General features: G+C 31.7%; 1 protein-coding gene across 1 annotated transcript; it reads right to left on the bottom strand.

Moving 5' to 3' along the window:
* Positions 1–18,593: 18,593 nt before the first annotated feature.
* On the bottom strand, positions 18,594–20,443 carry LOC105115468 (40S ribosomal protein S26-3-like). The gene is made up of 5 exons (XM_011012355.1): positions 20,332–20,443; positions 20,131–20,223; positions 19,923–20,007; positions 19,700–19,833; positions 18,594–18,873 (listed from the first exon to the last, which is right to left on the bottom strand). The coding sequence occupies exons 1-5, from the start codon at positions 20,332–20,334 to the stop codon at positions 18,793–18,795; spliced, it is 396 nt and encodes a 131-aa protein (XP_011010657.1). The 5' UTR covers positions 20,335–20,443; the 3' UTR covers positions 18,594–18,792.
* Between the last annotated feature and the right edge of the window lie 735 nt (positions 20,444–21,178).

The following is a 21,178-nucleotide window of genomic DNA, read 5'->3' as shown; positions in this document are numbered from 1 at the left end:
CTCTTAACAAAGTGGCTTCTTCTTCATTAATGGGCCAACATAGAAAGTAAGAATGTTATGATACTAAAGTTGTAGTTTCCATGTTTGCACATAGCGCATTTAGTGTTGACCAAAAATCAATTTTCATAAACTTCTAATTATATCTCACCTAATACCTATTTTTCTAGTTCAAACTATCCAGTGCTAAATGTTTTCACATCTTCCAAGATATCGCCTATTAATTACATTCATTGCATAGAGATGCAATATTAATCAACTGAATTGATTTTCTAGCCTTTTTTGGTAAAATTACCAGATACCCAGAATAAAGAAAATTATACAGAAAATTATACAAGTCTATGAGATGTTTGATAACGTTATTGTTTTAAGTTCATGGAATTTAACTAATTTCCGTGACCATAACAAGTGGCCATTAGAAATCAGAGTTGCATCTGTAGAGCTCAAGGCGCGCAAATGTCTCAGGATGACCTTCAAGTATGTAGCTAGGACATTATTCATGAAGTCAATACAGGCAAATTTTGGATGTTATGAATACAATAACCATATAACCAGAATATATCCACAAAAGTATCACAGGAACCAAACATAAAAGAGCATTTCCTTTCAAAGCAATTACGTCCATTTCCAATTACAGCACCTAGTTTGAATGAGAGACCATCCTGAGTATAGATGATAAATTGGTGAACCACAATAATTTGGCCATTATTCAGACCTAACAGTATGAGGATGCCCAACTATGAGATCCAGACACATAGTTGAGAACATTCCATAGTATAAAACAGACCTAAATTAGATTTTGCGCCTGTATGTGGCCTTTTAAGTTACAAGGCAAATCCTCTCTCTCTCTCTCTCTCTCTCTGTGCAATGAAGAGCTCTTTGTACTTAAACCAAGAAGCCTGACACAAATCCCCATCCTCAATGACATGTGTTAGACACAAGTGGTTGAGTCATGCAACAGATTTTACTTCATCTAAAAACTAGGTCGACCTTGTGAACCCAAGAACTAGAGTGCCCTGGCGCTACTAGTCACAAGCTATGGAGGACTTGTTGCGGTGCTCTGAAAGGACACAGATACCCAAAAATACAGAGAGAGAGAGAGGTGTTACTTTAACTAAATGAAGACATGATAAAAACTACAAGGTGAAAATTTTAATGAGAAGATAACCTCCTCGTTGGCTAGCAAGCAACCCAAGTTCTACAGTTCAAATGTCCGTCAATCCAAAGGTCTGCACAAATGGCTGGCATAGTTTCGAGCTCAAGTAGCAGACTTTGCTAAACTCAACTACATGACATTCCTAGATCAAAAATTGATATAACAGCTCATGGAGCTCATAACCAAATTGAGCAAATATCCCACTGTACCTTTTCAGAAGCAAGCAAACATGATGCTGAAACCATAGCTATGCTGAGGCATCTTCTGCAGTTCTATTATTATGATTATTATTCCTTAGCTTATGAAAATCACAAATTATCATGCTGGAATGATTCTTCCACACAACAATCATGGGAACTGTTTGATGATTTATCCCAACTCTAAGAACCAACCCACCAGGCCAAATTCTTCCATACCAGGGTAAAGTCCAGCAATCACAGTAACAATGTGGGTATTGACTATGTGGGACTTACTGATTCGGGACAAGACAGGCAAATTGGTGAGGAAAGGAGAGGAGAGAAGAATGGTAAAACGGAAGGAGGAGGAGAAACAACTGCTCTTATTCCATCATCATATTTTAATGAACCCTAAAACAGTATTAGGAATAAATTTCTAAAATAGGAAAACTAGAGAAAATTGCACCAAATAATAAACATAAATAGGAAATAGGGAATGCAACAAAAATCCTAAATTCTCTAATAAACCCAATTCGTTGGATAGTCAAATAACAAAACCCAGCAGTTTTTATTCCCTCTCTATCTGTTAGAATATACTAAAATTGAAAGCAGCAGAAAGACTCTTAAACTTGGGAAGAGGTTCACCTTGATAAGAAGAGCCAAAATGGTTTCTTTCTTCTCTTTCGCTTTGCCTTATTGCTTCGATTAGCTTCCAAATCTTTCTTGTCCTCACTGCTGCTGCACTCATGCATGTAGTACAAAAGGCACATCATCTCCGTTCAAAGTCTCAAGCACAGAAAGAGCTTTTACACAACCATAGGGCAAGCCCCAGCCCCTGACCTTTCAGTTCCCTGGCTGAAACCAAGACTTAGACAGCCCCTAAACCACTAACTATATGATAGCACTACTCCACTACCCAGAGCCAGAGGTTCCAAAAGGAGGGGGATGATGATGACGTGGCAAGATCTTGGTGGGGTTAGCTTCATTAGTTCAAAAGAGATCTGGACCGTTCATCTATACAGTTAATTAACTGATCCATCTCACAATGTGGAAACTCCACTAAAAGTAAAAGTACCTAACCCAAACCCACTCCCCATTTCTCCATAGACCCCAAAACTGTCCCTAAACCCAAAATTCAACACTATAAACCACGGATTAATGGAATTTACTGCCAATCGGAGCTCCAAAGCGAAGGGGGCCTCAATCTTAGAGACCGGAAAGACCTTCTTTCGCAATGAAAGCGCTGAAGGTAGAGACTCCCGTCTTGGCAGCATCCCTGTACAAGCAATCCTAAGGAATAATATCATCGATAATTTGTAAATGTTTAGTACAATTCAATGCGATCAAGATTTTAACGTAAACATAAAATCACCCATTAACTTTAAAACACATGAAAGAGAACAAGCATACGAAAAGAATAAAAATGTACAGGCTTAACAAAGCATGCTATAACCGAATAACATATAATATTTTAAGAATAAAATAAGCATTATAGTTTGAATAAAATATGTGCAGAAAAAGCTTGCTCCGATGCTCTCCTGTAATGAGTTTTAAAATTATTTTTAAAAATTTTAAATTTTTTTATTTTAAATTAATATTTTTTTAATATTTTTAATACTAAGAATTTGTGGAGAAAGAATAACATAGAAGAATTAAAGATTTAGGAGATAATTCATGCCCTCTATTTAAAATTAACGTTGGCATTTATAGCCTTACAATGCATAACTGAATTAATAATAGAATTAATAAAACAATAAAAAAGATGTATAACTGAATTAACAATAGAATTAATTAAAGTAAGAAGAAAGAATTAAAGTATTGCCCACTACGTAACAGTTAACTAATGACCCACGTTCTTCCATGACCAACTGCCCATTTCCTGCAGCACATCCCATGTTCATTCATGTAACCTGATCTTCATGTTCATGCAGCATGATCCCCTGTCCACAATGTGTAGTGGATGTATCATTCTCGCCCACTTAAGAATCCTTGTCCACAAGGATGGAAGAAGGATAAGTCTTAATAAAACGTCATTCATTCTCCCACGTTGCATTCTCAACAGGAGCTCCCTTCCACTTAACCAGAATTTCAGATTTAGGCCGATACTATCCCTTGCAAATTATACGTCGATCTAAGATAGCCTCAGGTTCTAGAAGAATGGTAGATGAATCGGACACCAAGGGTAGATGGATTGATGGCTGTGTAACTTGCTCATGATGCTTCCTTAACAGACTAACATGAAACACATCATGAATTAATGAACCTGGTGACAGCAACAATTTATAAGCAACCGGACCGACCTTCCCCATAATTTGATAAGGACCAAAGAAGCGTGGAGAAAGTTTCATAGAGGCTCGAAATGCCACCGAAGACTGCTTATAACACTATAACTTCAAATATACATAATCTCCCACCTCAAAGGAAATGTCACATCGATGCTGATCTGCTTGACATTTCATACGGTTTTGGTCTAGTGAGAGATTAGGTTTTGGTCTAGTGAGAGATTATGTCGTAATTCCTTTAAAATTGCATCACGATCACGCAAACTTTCATCCACGGCCTGGATGCGTGAAGTTCCTGGAACATATGTTAGCAAAGTTGGGGGAGGGGTTCCATAAACAGCTTCAAAGGGAGTTGTTTTGGTGGAAAAGTGAAGAGAAGTATTGTAACTGAATTCTGCCCATAGAAGCCATTTAACCCATTTTCTAGGTTGGTCACCAGCAAAACAACGCAAATACTACTCTAAGGTGCAATTCATGACTTCAGTTTGGCCATCAGACTGAGGGTGATAACTAGAACTCATGCATAACTGGGTACCCTGTAACTGGAATAGTGCCTACCAAAAAGAACTAAGAAATACTTTGTCTCGGTCAGTAATAATGGATGCTGGAATCCCATGCAGACGAACCACATTGGCAATAAAAACCTTAGCCACAGTTGCCACAGTAAATGGATGTTTTAATGCAGCAAAATGAGCATATTTTGTCAAACGATCGACAATGACCATAATGACAGTATAACCATTAGAAGGTGGCAGAACTTCGACAAAATCCATGGAGACATTGTCCATATTGTTGTCGGAATTGGCAGAGGTTGTAGTAAGCCAGCAGGTTTCATGCAGTCACTCTTGAACTGTTGGCAGACATCACACTCCTCCAAGAACTCCTTAATCATCCCACGCATTCCAGACCAAATGAAGTTCTGCTTGATGCGGGTGAGAGTTTTATGATAACCATAATGGCCACCTACTGGTGAAGCGTGACCATAGTCTAAAATTTTAGGAATGAACTGTGAAATGGGATTTAAGAAAACTTTGTTATTCTTAAACAGGAGAAGAAGAAGAAGAAGATGAGAACTTTGAGATGGAATATTAATGTAACGATTAAACAATGATAATAACAAATGTCAAGGTTAGAGGTTCCACTAATGGTATATCAAACAAGTATAGTATAAACTCTTATTATTGAATTGGAAACCACACACAAAGGAGGTTCCAATCAGATTATATATTGTTAACATGATTACATTAGTCATCTTATTCAATTAATGCTAATACTTGTAAATCTCGTCAAGCATTCATGATTATAACTTATGTTAACAATAAATCAAGTTCCTTTCATAGCTCAGGTGTCGGTTATACCATACATTATGGGCTATGAAAGTGCCAAGCATTTGTTGTACCAAGTGTTATACAACATAAATCAAGATTAGTTATTTAACAAGCAAAGTATTAAAGAGTGAACAAGATAACAAATATAAAACATGTTAGTATCAAACATTAAAGTCCATATTAAGTTTACATTATACTTATTCTTACACCATTAGTGTAACCTTTTCACCTTGACATAATTAACTTAGCTAGACATAATGAAAGAAAGCAAAATAGATAAACAAAATAAGAACATAAAAGTTAACTAAGTAAAGGAAAGGAAATGAAAGGCATAAACTTAATATTAATGAAAACAAAGCATAAAAAATACAAAGAGAGAAAGGAAGAGCATGATCTTGATCTGGACACCAAGATGCCTAAATGCATGGCAAATGCCTCCTTTTATAGGCCAAAAATGGGAACTATTGATTTGATGACTAATTGATAAGTGGGTGGCCAACTTTTGACTTGGTGACAATCTTTATCTTCTCTTGTCTGCCCAAAACGTCATTGATAACGTCAAAATTGGAGCCAGTTGCAAACATGAAAGTTGTAGGCAATTGTCTCAGCTTTCTTGTGTAAAACATTCAGCTCATTTGGACTTCTAGAACTCCAGATATGGCCAAAATACCGAACAGTGCTCGGGCTGGAAGACAGATTCGGGCTTCTTTGTTGTTGCTACAATTTGGACTTGATAATGGCCTTTTTAGATCTTGGGCTCCATATGAAAGTTGTAGGCCTATGTCTTACCTTTCCATCCATATAAATTGGACCTAAATCTGAGATATATAGCTCTAGATATGACCCAATTACCGAACAGTGTTCCGGTTTGGATTGCACCGACATCTCTTTTCTAAGTTTGGCCATCTCTTTATCCTTGCAATTTAAGTTCTTAAAGTCATCAATCAATGCTTTCATTTATGTGATAGGCCTGCATTTAAAATGAATATTTACCACAAATTAAAGGTATCTTATATTATTAGATATATTATTATAAAACATGTTTTAGTTAAGGAGTTATTGATACTTCAAGTGAAAAATGATGATATAAAACCATGATAAAAATGCACTTTTAAGTACTAATCACATACCCCATCCCGTTAAAGCAGTGGAGCAGAACCTTTAGTTAACAAATCACCATAAAAAGAATCCTGTTGTATTTTTTTTTAAGCAAAAACCATTAATCTGTTGATGGCAATGAAAAGACATGAACTGAAATTCAACTACACGGGATCAAGAGTTTGCACCTTGGTTTTCCAATCCTCGTTTATACTCAATCTGATAATCCTATCCCAGCAACTTGGGTAGCCATCGTGCCTGTGCAGGAGTAGTAATGCGTTGCTCCAACAAATACTTAAGGCTTTTCTGGTCTGTGCGAACAATAAATGATCTCCCTAGCAAGTAAGGGCGCCACTTCTGGACAGCCTTGACAATGGCTAACATTTCATTTTCATAGGTGGACAATGTTGAAGCTGACCCCTTCAGTGCTTCACTGAAATATGCCACTGGACGATTATGCTGGGAAAGAATTGTTCCAAGGCCAATTCCACTTGCATCGCATTCCACCACAAACTGTTCGGAGAAGTCTGGAAGACATAAAACTGGAGGTGTAGTCAATGCTTCCTTGAGTTTTATGAAGGCTTACTCTGCGGCCTCTGACCAATGAAAACTATCTTTGGCCAAAAGTTGTGTCAGAGGTGCTGCTATACTGTCAAAATGACGGATAAACTTTCGATAATATCCAGCTAAACCGAGGAAGCCACGTATGCCTTTTACTATTGTAGGCTTCAGCCAATCCAACACAGCTTGGATTTTTATGGGATCCACCGATACACCTTGTTCAGAGATTTGATGTCCCAAGTAATCCACCTGTAAAACGCCAAACGATATTTTTTCGCCTTTGCAAATAAAGAATTAGTGGACAAGATTTGTAGTACAATTTGCAAATGTACAAGGTGATCTTCCCATGATTTTGAATACACAAGGATATCATCAAAAAACAACAAGATAAACTTTCGAAGATAAGAACGAAAGAGTTCATTCATGAGACTTTGAAATGTTGATGGTGCATTTGTGAGGCCAAATGGCATCACTACAAACTTGTAATGACCTTCATGAGTACGAAAAGTTGTTTTAGGAATGTCTTCTTCTCGTACTCTAATTTGGTGATAACCCGACTGTAAATCCAATTTGGAGTAAATTTTTGATCCATGGAGCTCGTCTAATAATTCATCAATCACAGGAATAGGATACTTATCTTTGATTGTGATATCATTTAAAGCGCGATAATCGATACAGAATCTCCAAGCTCTATCCGGATTCTTTACTAACAATACTGGTGAAGAGAAAGGATCACGGCTTAGCCTTATCAGACCCGATTGTAATAACTCCTGCACCATTTTTTCAATCTCATTTTTCTGATAATAGGGATATCGGTAAGGTCTCACACTTATTGGCCCGGTTTGTGGCTGCAGAGAAATGTGATGGTCATGTTCCCGTTGAAGTGGTAAACCAGTAGGGGCTGCAAAAACAGAAGAATATTGCTCCAACAGTGAGCTAATTTCTGCTCCAACAGTGAGCTAATTTCAGACGGGTAAGATGAAAAATGGTTACTACTTCCAACTGATAGGATTTGGAAGAACAACCCCATGCCATGCAAGCCATGGAGTTCTTTATCAGATAAAGCCATGGGCTTGTTGGCTTAATTCCATGAAAAATATGTGAAGTATTCCCTTCTTTGAATGACATGGTTAGCTCTTTATAATCCATTTCCACAAGACCAAGAGTTTGCAGCCATTGCACCCCCAACAGTAACTGACATGCTGCAACAGGTAAAATGTAGAAATCAGTGATGACTGGACATCCCTCTATGTGGATCGTGAGTGCCTGACATTGCCCCACACAATCGATCTTCTCCATATTAGCCACCATAACTTGAAACTTATTTTCATGGTTAACTGGTAATGCCAACTTAGAAACAAGAGTTTCATCAATAAAATTATGAGTGCTACCACTGTCTATGAGCAATATTACCTTCTTGTTTTTCAGTTGACCTATGACACGCATAGTTTATGGATGCTCAATTCCTGTCATGGCATGGAAAGAAATCTCAGGAACAACATCTTCCTCTACTGGTTCAAGTAAGTCATCCACACTGTCCTCACTGCTCGTGATAGGAGAATCCCAAATCATAAACAACTGTGGCCGCTAGCATCGATGTCCTGGAACAAACCTTTCATCACAATAGTAGCATAAACCTTTCTCTCTTCGTTCGCGTGCTTCCTGATTAGTGATTCTGCGAAAAGATGTATTAGAATTGGCTGGTAACCGAGGCCCCTCTGCTGGCCCTAATACTCCAGTCGTGGGGTTGGCTGATGCTTTTGCTAACATTGAAGCTGGTATTGAAAGTGGTATTGATCGTATAGGAAGAGGAGATCTCTTCTGCAACTGATTCCCCTCCTCTATTAAACGTGCCACACCTATAGCATCTGCCAAGGAATGGGGTTATTTAATTTTAACATCCAAATGAATCTCATCGCGAAGTCCTGCAATAAAACAACTGATCAAAAAATTTTCTAGTAGACCATCCACTTGGTATGAAAGTCTCTGAAAAGCCTCCTGGTAAGCTGCTACTATAGTGTTTTGTTTGAGGCGAGTTAAGGCTTCTGATAGATTCTCATAGTCGGTTGGGCCAAATCTTTGTTGTATACCCTTGGTAAACTCATCCCATGTTAATGGTCCACGAAACTTAATTAACCACCTATTCCACTATAATGCAATACCCTCTAAATGGAAAGAGGCCAGTTGAACCTGCTGGTTTGGCATAATATTTTGAAACTCAAAATATTGTTCTGCTTTGTAAATCCATGTTGTTGGATCGTCTCCATTAAATTTTGGAAATGATAACTTGAGACTATGATGTTGATGGCTATTTATAGGATGGCGATGAGGGTTTTGTTGATGTGAAGATTCTTCATTAGAAAAGGGGTTGATTTCAGGAGAATTGGTGTTTTGGGGACTGGTGATACGAAGAGCTTGAAGTTCTGTCAAAACTACTTCTAAGGTAGCATTAACCTGATCAAAGCTTGTTTCGTGTCTAACTAAGATTTCATTGACTTCATTGTGAAATTTTACATTTAATTCGCCACGAGTATCCATGTTCATAACCAAGAATAATCAGGCTCTGATACCACTAATACAAAGAATTTGTGGAGGAAGAATAACAGAGAAGAATTAAGGGTTTAGGATATAATCCATGCCCTCTATTTAAAATTAACGTTGGCATTTATAGCCTTACAATACATAACTGAATTAACAACAAAATTAATAAAACAATAAGAAAGATACATAACTGAATTAACAACAGAATTAATTAAAGCAATAAGAAAGAATTGAAGTATTGCCCACTACTTAACAGTTAACTAATGACCTACGTTCTTCCAGCATGACCAACTGCCCACTTCCTGCAGCACGTCCCATGTTCATTTATGTAACCTAATCTTCACGTTCATGCAGCATGATCCTCTGTAGCATGATCTCCTGTCTATAACGTGTAGTGGATGTATCAATTTTTTATACGTTGAACTCAAAAATAATTGTTTAATAATAAAAAAATATTATTTATATATTTTTTAATAAAAAAAATACTTTAAAAAATAATTATGACTACAACCTCAAATACTTAATTATATAAAATTATTTATTTTAATTTCAAAACTTCTTTTCAGTTTAAATAACCTAATGTTTTTTACAAAAATCAAAATTATCATAAAAATAAAATTGTTCAAACATTTAGCGTATATGTTAAATAAAAATAATTCTTTAAATAAAAAATATTTTATAATTAATTTAAATCTGAATATATAGATGTAATTTAAGCTCAATCATCACATAAAATCCACGTAAGTCATTTGATACAATCTTTCAATGTAGAAATATAACGTTTTTTGGATTTTAAATTTTATCAATCAATATTTATAATGAAAAATATTTTATAATAAAGTCTTAATCTTTTTATCTTTCTTTATAGACAATTAATTTTTTTTCAAATTTTATAGATTAATTAGGATTTTTAATAATAAAAACTCCAAACTTTTAAACTATAAAAAAATTGCTAAAATTTAATTTAAATGGACGATCATTGTAATATTATATACGTACGACAAGAGAACAATGACGGCGAGAATTTATTGGCTTTTGTTAAACGTCATTTTTAACAATCTATCAGGGGCTTTGTTTTCTATTGTCAGCAGCAATAACATGCTTGCAAGGGTACGGTTTAAAGACAAAAAAGATGCTAAAGGCTCCTACTTCTTCGAAAAACCTTTATATGGTGTTGAAAGTTACTAAATTGTTTTCAGCAATTGCTAAAATGGGATATTATGAGATTATGGTTTATTTGTCTAAAGAAATAGAATTTCTAGGAATCAAATATAATATACATGGTTTTTAAGTATCATGATTAATTATTCTTAAAAGTAAATATTTTCTGTTTGATTTGGTTTTCACCTAAAAATAACCAAACCAATTTATTTATTTATTTTAAAATTAAAACCGAAATTGGTTCGAACCAATTAGTTTCTGTTAAATTCGGTTCAGTTAATAAAAAAAACCAGAAAAAACAACTTTATTTTGGCCAGGCATATCTAGTAGGTTTTTCTGAAATTGAAAATAAAAAAGCCAAAAAAAACAAGTGTCAAACAAAGATTTTAAAAAAAATAATTCTTACAGCATCCATGAAAATAGTCGCTGCATGAGCATGCTATGGCAAACCAACAACCTTGTAAATAAATATAGAAAATGAATATATAATAGATTTACAGAAATCAAAAGAAAAGTTAGTAATTGCTTTAAGCAATCTAATAAATCTCTCTCTTGTTATGATGAATTTTTAAGAACTCGTGCATCTAATCTAATAGGGAGTAACTACATATGTCAATTTGATTTAAAAAAAAAAAGAAAAAAAAATTAAAAGATGAAACATAAAGATTGAACAAGGAGGGCTTTAGAACTGTTGTTGGTTGTTTAATCCATAGGCTCAATCAATTGTGCTTAAAGGACAAAAAGACTAAGAGATGAGAGATGAGGATTGAATGGGAGGGCCAGCTCTAGATTGAGAGATAAAAATTGAGAAAGGCAATATTTTTAGAATGAGGGTGACAGCTAGGGTTTTAAAAGTAGATGGGGAAAGGTAGTTATTTATAGCACCATCGATTTTTTTATTTATTCAGTTTCAGTCTTTTGAAACCAAACCAAACCAAGTTATCTTTTAATTTTTCTAATTAATTTTTTTCATGATTTAGTTTTTCCAGTTTTTTTTTTTTGGTTTTCTCAATTTAATAAATTTTTTTATTTTATTGCTCACTCCTAATTGCTGTAGTTATCTACATTGCATGGAATCTTAGCTTATCTATTTTGAGCAAAATCCTTAAACTTGGGTTCGAACATAGTATTATGAAAAAAATAGCGATCACAGGAATAGAAATATAAAAGGTGACTATAGGTATATGACAAAGTTAAGGAAAATGAAATTTAAAGGATAAAAGCTAAATTATGTAAATTAATGGTTAGTTTTGATATTGCAACATAATTAGAAGTTAATTAAAAGAAATTGAAAGTCGGTTATGCTTTAATTTGGATTAATTTCATGAAGAAATGAAAAACCCTAATTTTTATGTTGGTTAGGGTTTATGTACTTTTATGAAATTGTTAAATTAGGTTGAATTCTTGGTAAATTAGTGTTGGAAATGGATTTATTTGATAAAAAAAAATAAGAGAAATTAGGACTAGAATATGGAGTTTGAGATTTGTTAGTGCCAACTATTGTTAAAACGGTTTGGAAATTTTAATATTTGGGTTGATTTTATGTTGAGTTTTTTGTTATGAAATAGGAATTATATATTCTGTATGATTGTGGTCCTTAAGAATTTTATTTTTTTTTGTAATGTTGAGTTAATATTAAAGGATTTTGGGAAGATTAGGAATGTGGGATCCTATGTAGGATAGGTTAAATAAATGTGTGTAACATTTGTTTGATAAAATGAGTAACTACTATTAGTGAAGTAAAATGACTAGATGTGTATTTGGATTGAACAAGGGGTCTTAGCGAGCCAAAATTAGCTTAATGCTTGATAAGATGAATAGATATAATTAGTTATGCAAAAATGGTATACTATAATCATAGTTTTAAAATCTATATCAGCCTTGCGGTTAGACCCAGCTGACTCGAGGCTAGAACCGAGTCGAGTTGATGGAAAAACCGGTCATGAAATTGGCCTGGCAAAACTCGGTGACCCGGGTAAACCCAGCTGAGACCTAGCTGATATATATATAAAATTATCATTTTAGTTTCTTTAATGTCAAACCATTTATAACATAAATATAGAATCACAGAAAATTAATCTCTCAATCTTGTAAAAAAATTGACTTTTCACATAAAACTTGGCCTTGGAGGGGAGATTTCCAATTTTTAAAAGGGATAAAAGAATATAAAATAAATCAAAGTTTTGATGAAATAGGAAACAAGTTGATTCAACCTGGAGAGTTGGGATAAGAGGGATTTCAAATCTATTTTAGTTAGGGTTTAATCTGTTGTTTGAAAAATTCACCCACTAATTATGACTATGTTTAATTGTGTTTTTTGGTTAATTTTGAGTTTGTGGAGACTAAGGTTAATGCTTTGAGATGACATAATAGTTGTGATTATAAAGGCAAGCATTGCTCTTGTATTTTGTAATCTCTTTTACGCCTTTAAGAAGGAACTTTGAATCCTAAAATTGAGGTGACGGGGGCTTGAGGTGGTTGTAAAGGTGGCGGGGAGGTGGTTTGTAAAGAGTAGGGTAGGGATTTGTGTGTATTGTGTTGTGAGGGTGATTGTGTTAATTATATAAAGGCAAGCAATGTTTGGTCTTAGATCTGGTCAAATATGAGTGACAAGCAGGGTTATTCTCTATAAACTTTTCTTTCTTTCAACGATGCTTATTATTATTATTAGTCCAAAAACAAGCAAGTAAAAAAAATTTAGGCTGACCCAAGCCAACTCATCTAACTCGTGACCCAATCATTATACCAGGTTAACTACCGGATCGGATTTAAAAATTATGAATATAATTGTGAAAAAAATATTAATGCTAATGATGAGTCAAAGATGGCATAACAATTGTTTTGAATTGATAAATTGTATTGATGAGCTAAGTTAAGCAAAATATTTGTTTTGAAATGATTAATGGTATTAATGAGTTAAAAGACAACAAAACACTTGTATTGAATAGATAAATGATGTTAATGAGACAAAAATAATATAACATCTACTTAAGATTGTTAAATAACCTTAATGAACAATAATTGATGTAATGCATGTTGAGAATTGAAAAATAATATTGATGAGTCATTAATGACATAATGGATATCAAAATGAACTAACAAAATCAGTTGGTCAAAAATGTCATAATGGTTTTTCAAATAAACATGTGTTAAAAGGAACAAAAAATATTTAGTATTGATTTGAGATGTGAGATTTTAGTAGGACATCGAAAATAAGACCCGGAGCGGGAGGATCACCAAGTTGGTGCCCATCACCTTCCTTTTTTTTTTACAGAAGAAATATTTTATTTAAATGTCTATTTATATGGATGAAATATATGAAAGTGCATTTGGTGAAAGTTAAGAATGTAAATTATATTAATGTGGAATTGTTATGAAATATACAAGTATAGAAATATATAAACATGTCTTCAGTGAAAATTATGAATATAAATTATGTCAATATAGATTTGTTATAAAGAATGTGAATATGAGTTTATTTAAAAGTATGCAAGTATAAATTTGTTATGAGCTAGGGGAAAATTAATATAAAACATATATATAAATTCAAAATAGAAATTGTATATAAAACAATTCTTTGGTAATTATTTTGAATTAAGTCTAGATAATTTATCAATTAAGCTACTTATAATGGTGCTCGATGAAGCATAGCTTGAAGCCTTGAACATGGGATTATTATATAAAACACGAATATAAATTCATTATAAAGCATACAATAATAACTTGCTAAAATTAAGTCAGTCTTGTAAACGAGAATTATCATGTGTTAAACTGACCACAACAACAAGATCATTATGTAAAATTCAAAATGGTTACAATGGTAAAATTTGATAACATAGATGTTAAGTTGGTTGTAGGGATAAAGATTGGTTAATTACATGTCTAAGTCAGTTGTTTAGACAAAGACTTATCTATTTTATATATTAATCAACCATTTATCTATTTTATATATTAGTTTACTGTTTGGATAAAGACTAATTAATTATATGTTAAAGTTAGATATTTAGATAAAGACTTGTTTATTATATATTTTTAATTGGACATTTCAATAGGGACTAGTTAATTATATGTTAAAGTTGGTTGTTTGAGTAAAGACTTATCTATTTTATATCCTAGTTGATCGTTTGGATAAAACTGGTTAATTATATGTTAAAGTCAAATGTTTATATAGAGACTTACATGATTTTATGTAAATTATACTTATGAGCAGGAAAATAAATCATGTGAATATTGCTTACTAGACAAGAAAAATATTATTATGTGAATATTGTCTATGAAGTAGAAAAAAAAAGTGAATATTACTTATAGGGTAGGAAAATATTATCATATGAATATTGCCTATAGGGCATGAAAAATACTATTAAGTAAAAATACACCAATAAAGAGAGAAAAAATGATATAAAAAGAAATAAGTTTTCATGGCAAGAGTTATTAATTAGTGAAATTAGAATCGACTACAATGATAAAATTAATATGTGAGATTAGAATCAACAGCAACAATGAAATTTAATATGTGAAAAATTGAATTGATCGCAATAGTGGGATGAATTCACCGTAACAATAAAATTTAATATGTAAAATTTAAATCGATCACAATCCTAATATACTAAATGTTAATCTGACCATGATGATAATGGATATTATGTTTCAAAGTATGAGTTACGAGAAATTAAAAAGAATTGGAGATCATGGATGATGTAGAGTTCAAGTTCAAGCATAAAAATGGATTGAATGGATCCAAAAAAAAAGTTGATTTAAATATTAATTAAGTTTATAGATGAGATTAATAAATCTAGAATTGTGATGAATGAATTAAGTGAATAAATGGGACAAATAAATCCATAAAGTTGATTTAAGTATCAAGATAAATGTATGGATGAAGTTAAAGAATCCATCATAAAAAAAAAAGTAATTAAAACATGATTCATGAATATCAATTTGGATTCATGAATTCAATTATATAATTGAGGTACAATATAAAATTTGTATAATAAGGTGGATAGATGATACCAGTTATTCTTGAGTATAAAACATGATCATTGAAGAAAACAAATGAATATGGTCATTTTTAAATAATAAATCATGACCTTTGAAGCGGGTTCATGATATAAAAGTTTATAATAATGGATGATGAAAAAGAAAATTATGCATACATTACAAATAATGGATGGAATTGATTGGTAACTATGTTGTATTAAGAGATACTAGTATGGCAAGGAGATGAGTGTGATATTACATGTTTTGAATAGTGAGATAAAGGTTACAGACATATAGTTATAATTGTAAATTGAATGAATTTTTGTTGATACATATAATAATAAAACTCATGTGATATGATAAAAACTTTAAAGGCTCTACTGAAGGATATTGTGATGGAAAAGATGAAGACATAGAAGGGGTATTATTTATGTGAAAAGAAAAAAGATGTATCTTTGGATAAAAAAGAAGGAATTCATTTATAAATATTATATTGTAAAAATACCCTCGAAAAGAGATCACGAGTGATGGGATTGTTCTTTGATTTGTTAAAGATATTATGATGATAAATATGTATATGCAAATACTAATACAGATATATGTTATAAAAATTGAAAACAATGCTATTGAAAATTAATGAATATTGATATGCTTAATGTATATGCTATCTCTTATGGATTTTTACAATTACAGTTTAATTAGCACCTCATACATGATGCTCAACTTTTAATTTATTTAGTTTTGTAATAATTAGGTTTTTGTATAAGCTTAGTGATGATGTAATATATATCTAAAAAATTTCTTTTAGGTAATGTTTTTTTTTTCTTCACAAATTTATAATACAACATCATAAGGAAAATGATTTTTTAGTTGTCTATATAGTATAAATTTTGTATAGAGAGAGTAGTTGTCAGAATTTATCTATTTACTTTCATTTAAAAAAAAATAAAAATATCTTAAAAATATCTTTCAGATGCAATCAATCACTTTATGGCATGTTCATAACACAATTATTTATTTTATTTTGTATGAGAAATTAAGATAAAAAAATGAAAAAATATTAAGGGTTGAAATGATGAGCAAGAAAAAAAAAGAGATTATAATGATGAAGGATCAAATAATATAATAAAATATAATATAAATAAAGAAAAAATTAATAAATAGAGATTATTTTCTATAAAGTAGAGATTCTAATAAAACTAGAAATATTGTAGGAAGAGATATTGCATGGTCACGAAAAGGAAAATTTTAAGTAATATTTGACCACAAAGATTCCTAATTAGAGATTTCATCCAGGAAGGAAAGAATATGAAATATTTTAATTTTTCAAGCTTTATTTTTTCTAGTTTTAATAGAAACCCAATGTTATAAATTAAAGCTCGAAGAAAAGAAACAAACAAAAATATTTTATAGAAAAAAAAAACTTGTTTACAAAAAAATAATTACTCCCATATAAAAAATAAAAAATGAAAAAAGAAAAACGAAACACTTCTTTTTTTTCTGCTAAAATCTTATACTTTTCACTTAACCTCTAGATTCAATTCACCTCCAATCAATCAACCAATCCACTTTCCTTCAAATCCATCATCAATTTGACAAATATAACCACTGTCCAATCCAAAATTATTATTTAAAATAGTACATGCAACTTTATTTCTTTGCAATTTTACCTTTATAAATTGTATTAGCATGATTTTATGTCTTAAGATTTCTTTCATTTGGTATGCTCTTACATATGTGAAATTGATGGATTAAAGATCATCAAAAAAAGTTCGGCAGAGAAAGTCACATATTCTAATCACTAAATATATTTGTATTTATTAGAGAAATTAAACAAAGGTGATGTTTTCTTTTAATTATGACAAAAAACATAGATTAGGGTACATAATTTTTTTATTCTTTTAATCTTTATTTTTTAGAGTAATTAGAGGGTAATATGAGATTGAAAATGAGTTTATTAAGGTTTGTATTGTGTTTTTTTAGGTCTTTTAAAGCGAAAACAAGTTGAAATTTGAATTTTTAGTACTCAAAAACTTAGATCCTCAATTTTAAAATCATCAAACATGATTGAAAAATTATCTAGTATGACAAATTATATGCGTTATCTAGTGTGCTCAAACCTTTTCATTCTTGGCTAGGCAAACATCCTTGGCTTTTAGGCCTTATCCACATTTTTTATTTTACTTTTCATTAAATTTTTTTATTTTCCTCTTATTTTTTTAAAATTACTTAATTTAACTATTTTTAAATTGCAATTAATCTTTATAATTATTTTTTAATTTTATAATGCTTCAATAAGATTATTGTAATTTATATTTAAACTTGTTTCCCCTTATATTTTATATTTTATGTAAATAAGTTATATTTGCATTATGCATTTGTAAAAGCAAAAACTATATGTTCATCGAAAGTAGAATTAACCTCCAAAATAAAATAAATAAAAACGTGTAAAAGAAGTGAATTATTAACAATTTGCATTTATCATTTATTTTTCCTAGGAAGGTTAACTTTTCACTTTAGTGTATATATATATATATCAAAGTGATGCCTTATGAAGCATAGCTTGAAGCCTTGAACTCGATCTTTCTTGGCAAACACTGATCATCTCACATTAATATCTCGACCCTACAGCTTGTAGGTAGTTTTAGAGTGAAGAAGACAAAAGAAAAAGGAATTAAACAATAAACATTTCGAGTAAATATTATTTTCTTCCTATTTATTGATAACGTAGATATTATCATGTCATTCCGGATTTTTCACGCCAGATTTCAATAAAGATGTTCCGGATTTATTTCTAATTTTATTATCAAAAAATGTTAAGAGACATAAAAATTTAAAAATTAACCAAAATAATAAAATATTCATATTATCATATTCATACTTACTATTTTTTAAAAATTAAATTTATCAACGATTTATATTAATTTTTTTTCATACTTATAATTTCAAAGAATTTAAATAAAATAAAAAATACTTTAGACCCTATTTACTTCAATAAATTTAATTTATTAAATGAACAAATTAGTCAAAAACCAAACTTTTTCAATGGATTAAATTGAAAAACTATGGGAGGATGAATAAATCAATTTTGATGGCAAGAATAAGCTTCGTGAAAGTATCAATCTGTTAGAATATCTAAGTTAATAACTTCTACATGCACCACACCATACAGAAATAATATTTGATTTAAATTAAAAACTTACTTTTTTATTATTTTATTTATTTTGAATTACTTTTTAAGTTAAAACCCCATTTAAATAAATCTAATTTTGACTACATACCATGGATAACTTCGATATATTACCATTATATTAGCTGTAGCAAAACAGACTGATAGGATTTAAATAAAACATGAAACTCAGAAACAAGGGATTCAGAAAGCATTCTCATCAGTCAAAACTTTGACAACCTAAAAATAATTCACAAGTCTTAACAGTAAAATACCGAAACAAATTCATCTAGTTCGAATAGCAACTTGAAGCAGAATGGCCAGTAGAAGAGTTTGATTTGATTCTCTAGGCACGTGCAGGAGCTGCACCAGCAGGACGAGGTGCTTGCCCAGGTTGACCAGGCTGCCCTGGCTTTGGCATGTCATCCTGAGATATGAAACACAAGAAGTTAATAACCCGATATGGGGTGATAAGAATTACTTTTAAAAATGTTTTCCACTAATAAATTCATCAAAATATTATTTTTTAAAATTTATTTGACACAAGACGATCGGAAATCATAAAAAATATTATTTCTAAGCAATCCCAAACAGGGGCTAAATTAACAACATAATTTGCTCGGTTTGGCTTAGGATCCCAGAAGACCAAGAAGGCAGCCAAAAGAAAGTTGTAAATACAGATACAAACAGCCGAATTCACACGAGAAAAGCTAACATATTATACAAAGGAAAATAACATGGAGAAAATGACTTTAATTTCATGACTCAGTTCCCCACATCCAATGCTTATAAATCAAAAAACTAAAGCCTAGAATCAAGAATACAAACTTTAAATAACAAGCAAAGAACAATCATCTTGTAAATTAAGAATGTTTGCAAATGCATCTAACTGGGATCATCTACACAATGGATATCCAATACTTGGCAATGCACTACTGTAAATGACAAGCAGAACAATAATGGATATCCAATACTTGGCAATGCACTACAAATGACAAGCAGAACAATCACATATTTAAAAAGGATCTGTTTCGATTCAGGACGAACAAGATACAGACCTAAATAAGGGATTGCAACCATTACAATTATAAAGCACAAAATGATCTACCATCATCAACAAGAATACCATCAATTTCTAAACATTAAAAAAAAAAGTAAGCCAAATCGATAAAAAACAAATTAAATACACATTTGTAAAAGTATTGCAAAATAATAATGATAATTAAATAAGCAAAGAGATAAGAAAACAGTACCCTGCGTCTAATAAAACGCTGTGGGGGCTCCCTGTTCCTGCGCTCAGAGCGAGAGCGAACCCTCACAACACGGGAGTGAATAGCACAAGAGACACAGTACTGCATCTTGACGTACAGTTTGGGCAAAACATACCCTAACACCACAACAAAGAAACAATAAAGTCCATGGCCAAATCTGGCAAAAGTAAAACATGATTAAAAACTAGTTTAGCTAGTGATTTACCATCATAAACACAGGATTCTTGAACATCCCTGACAGCAGCTTGCTCTACTATGTTCCTCACGAGAAACCTCTTAATTGCCTTATCCTTTTATTTATTTATTTATCATTCATTAAATCCAAAATAAACAAACAAATCAATCAGGGTCTTTCTGAAAATAACGATTCACAGAGCGAATAGACAAGACAAGAAAGAAATTGCGTGCTGTACCTTGGGACAGCATTTGCCGCAGTTGGAGCATCGGATGAACTTGGTGTGTCCACGGCCGTGCTTGTTGCGGCCTCCATTCCTTCGCTTGAATGTCTGCACGAATTCAAAAAATAAAAAATAAACAGATCGTTAGAACAACAAAGCGGAAAGAGCTTGTCTGTTGCTGTAGGTGGCGGTGGAAATGAGATCCGTCGAACTCACCATGGATGCTGACGGTTGTTAGTGAAGAAGGCAGCCTAGGGATTTAGAGAGCTGGCTCTTCAGCACGGCTGCTAGGGTTTTTTTGGGTAACACGAGATGATTCCCGTTGCGAAGGGGACAATTTATAGGTGCGAATGGTTATACCCTCGCTCTTCACTGGATGGGCCGGTCTTCATATGGGCCTACAGGCCTTAGATATCTTAGGTGATTTTACATGCCCTTCTTTGAACACCCGTCCAATCGCTCTGTCCTAATATTCTGTTTATTTTAGAATGTTTAATAAATCATTTATCTATTATTAATCATAAAATCTATTTTAATATATATATATATATGCATCCTTTTTTTTAATTTAAATTATTAATTGGTATTTATTTTTTAAATAAATATTAAAAACTTGTATCTTATCATTTTAATTTTTTATTAGTAAAAGGCTAAATTGAATAACAATAAGGGTGTAAATGTTATATAATTTGTTTTTGTACTATCATAGATTTTTTAATAATTAAAGGATCATATGATAAAGGTTGACTTAGAATCAGAAAAATTTCTTTCTTTCTTATGACCTTGGTGTTAAAAGAAAATTAAATATATTATGATTTATACTTTCAATTGATTGGGGTAAAAACAATTAAAAAAAATATTGTGAGAAATTATGATTTAAAGTTTCATATAAAAAAAAAATCTTACTTTCTGTCTTCTATAAAATTATTAATCTCTTAAAATTTTATTTTTTTATTTATACACAAGGAAAGAAAAAACCCAATTTATATTATTATTTTTTAATGTGTGACATTTAAAATTAGTTAACTTTTAAATGTTTCACTGATACTAAGTTATATCAATT

Source organism: Populus euphratica, unplaced genomic scaffold (genome assembly GCF_000495115.2).
Source record: "Populus euphratica unplaced genomic scaffold, PopEup_1.0 scaffold711.1, whole genome shotgun sequence".
NCBI lineage: Eukaryota > Viridiplantae > Streptophyta > Magnoliopsida > Malpighiales > Salicaceae > Populus > Populus euphratica.
Note: the sequence above shows the minus strand (reverse complement) of the source record. Positions and strands in the feature narration are given on the sequence as shown.

Coding starts and splice junctions, on each gene's coding strand:
- LOC105115468 (XM_011012355.1), bottom strand. Junction 19,834..19,922: donor AGAATCCTGTGTTTATGATG/GTAAATCACTAG, acceptor TTGTGGTGTTAG/GGTATGTTTTGCCCAAACTG. Junction 18,874..19,699: donor AGCGTTTTATTAGACGCAGG/GTACTGTTTTCT, acceptor TTCATATCTCAG/GATGACATGCCAAAGCCAGG.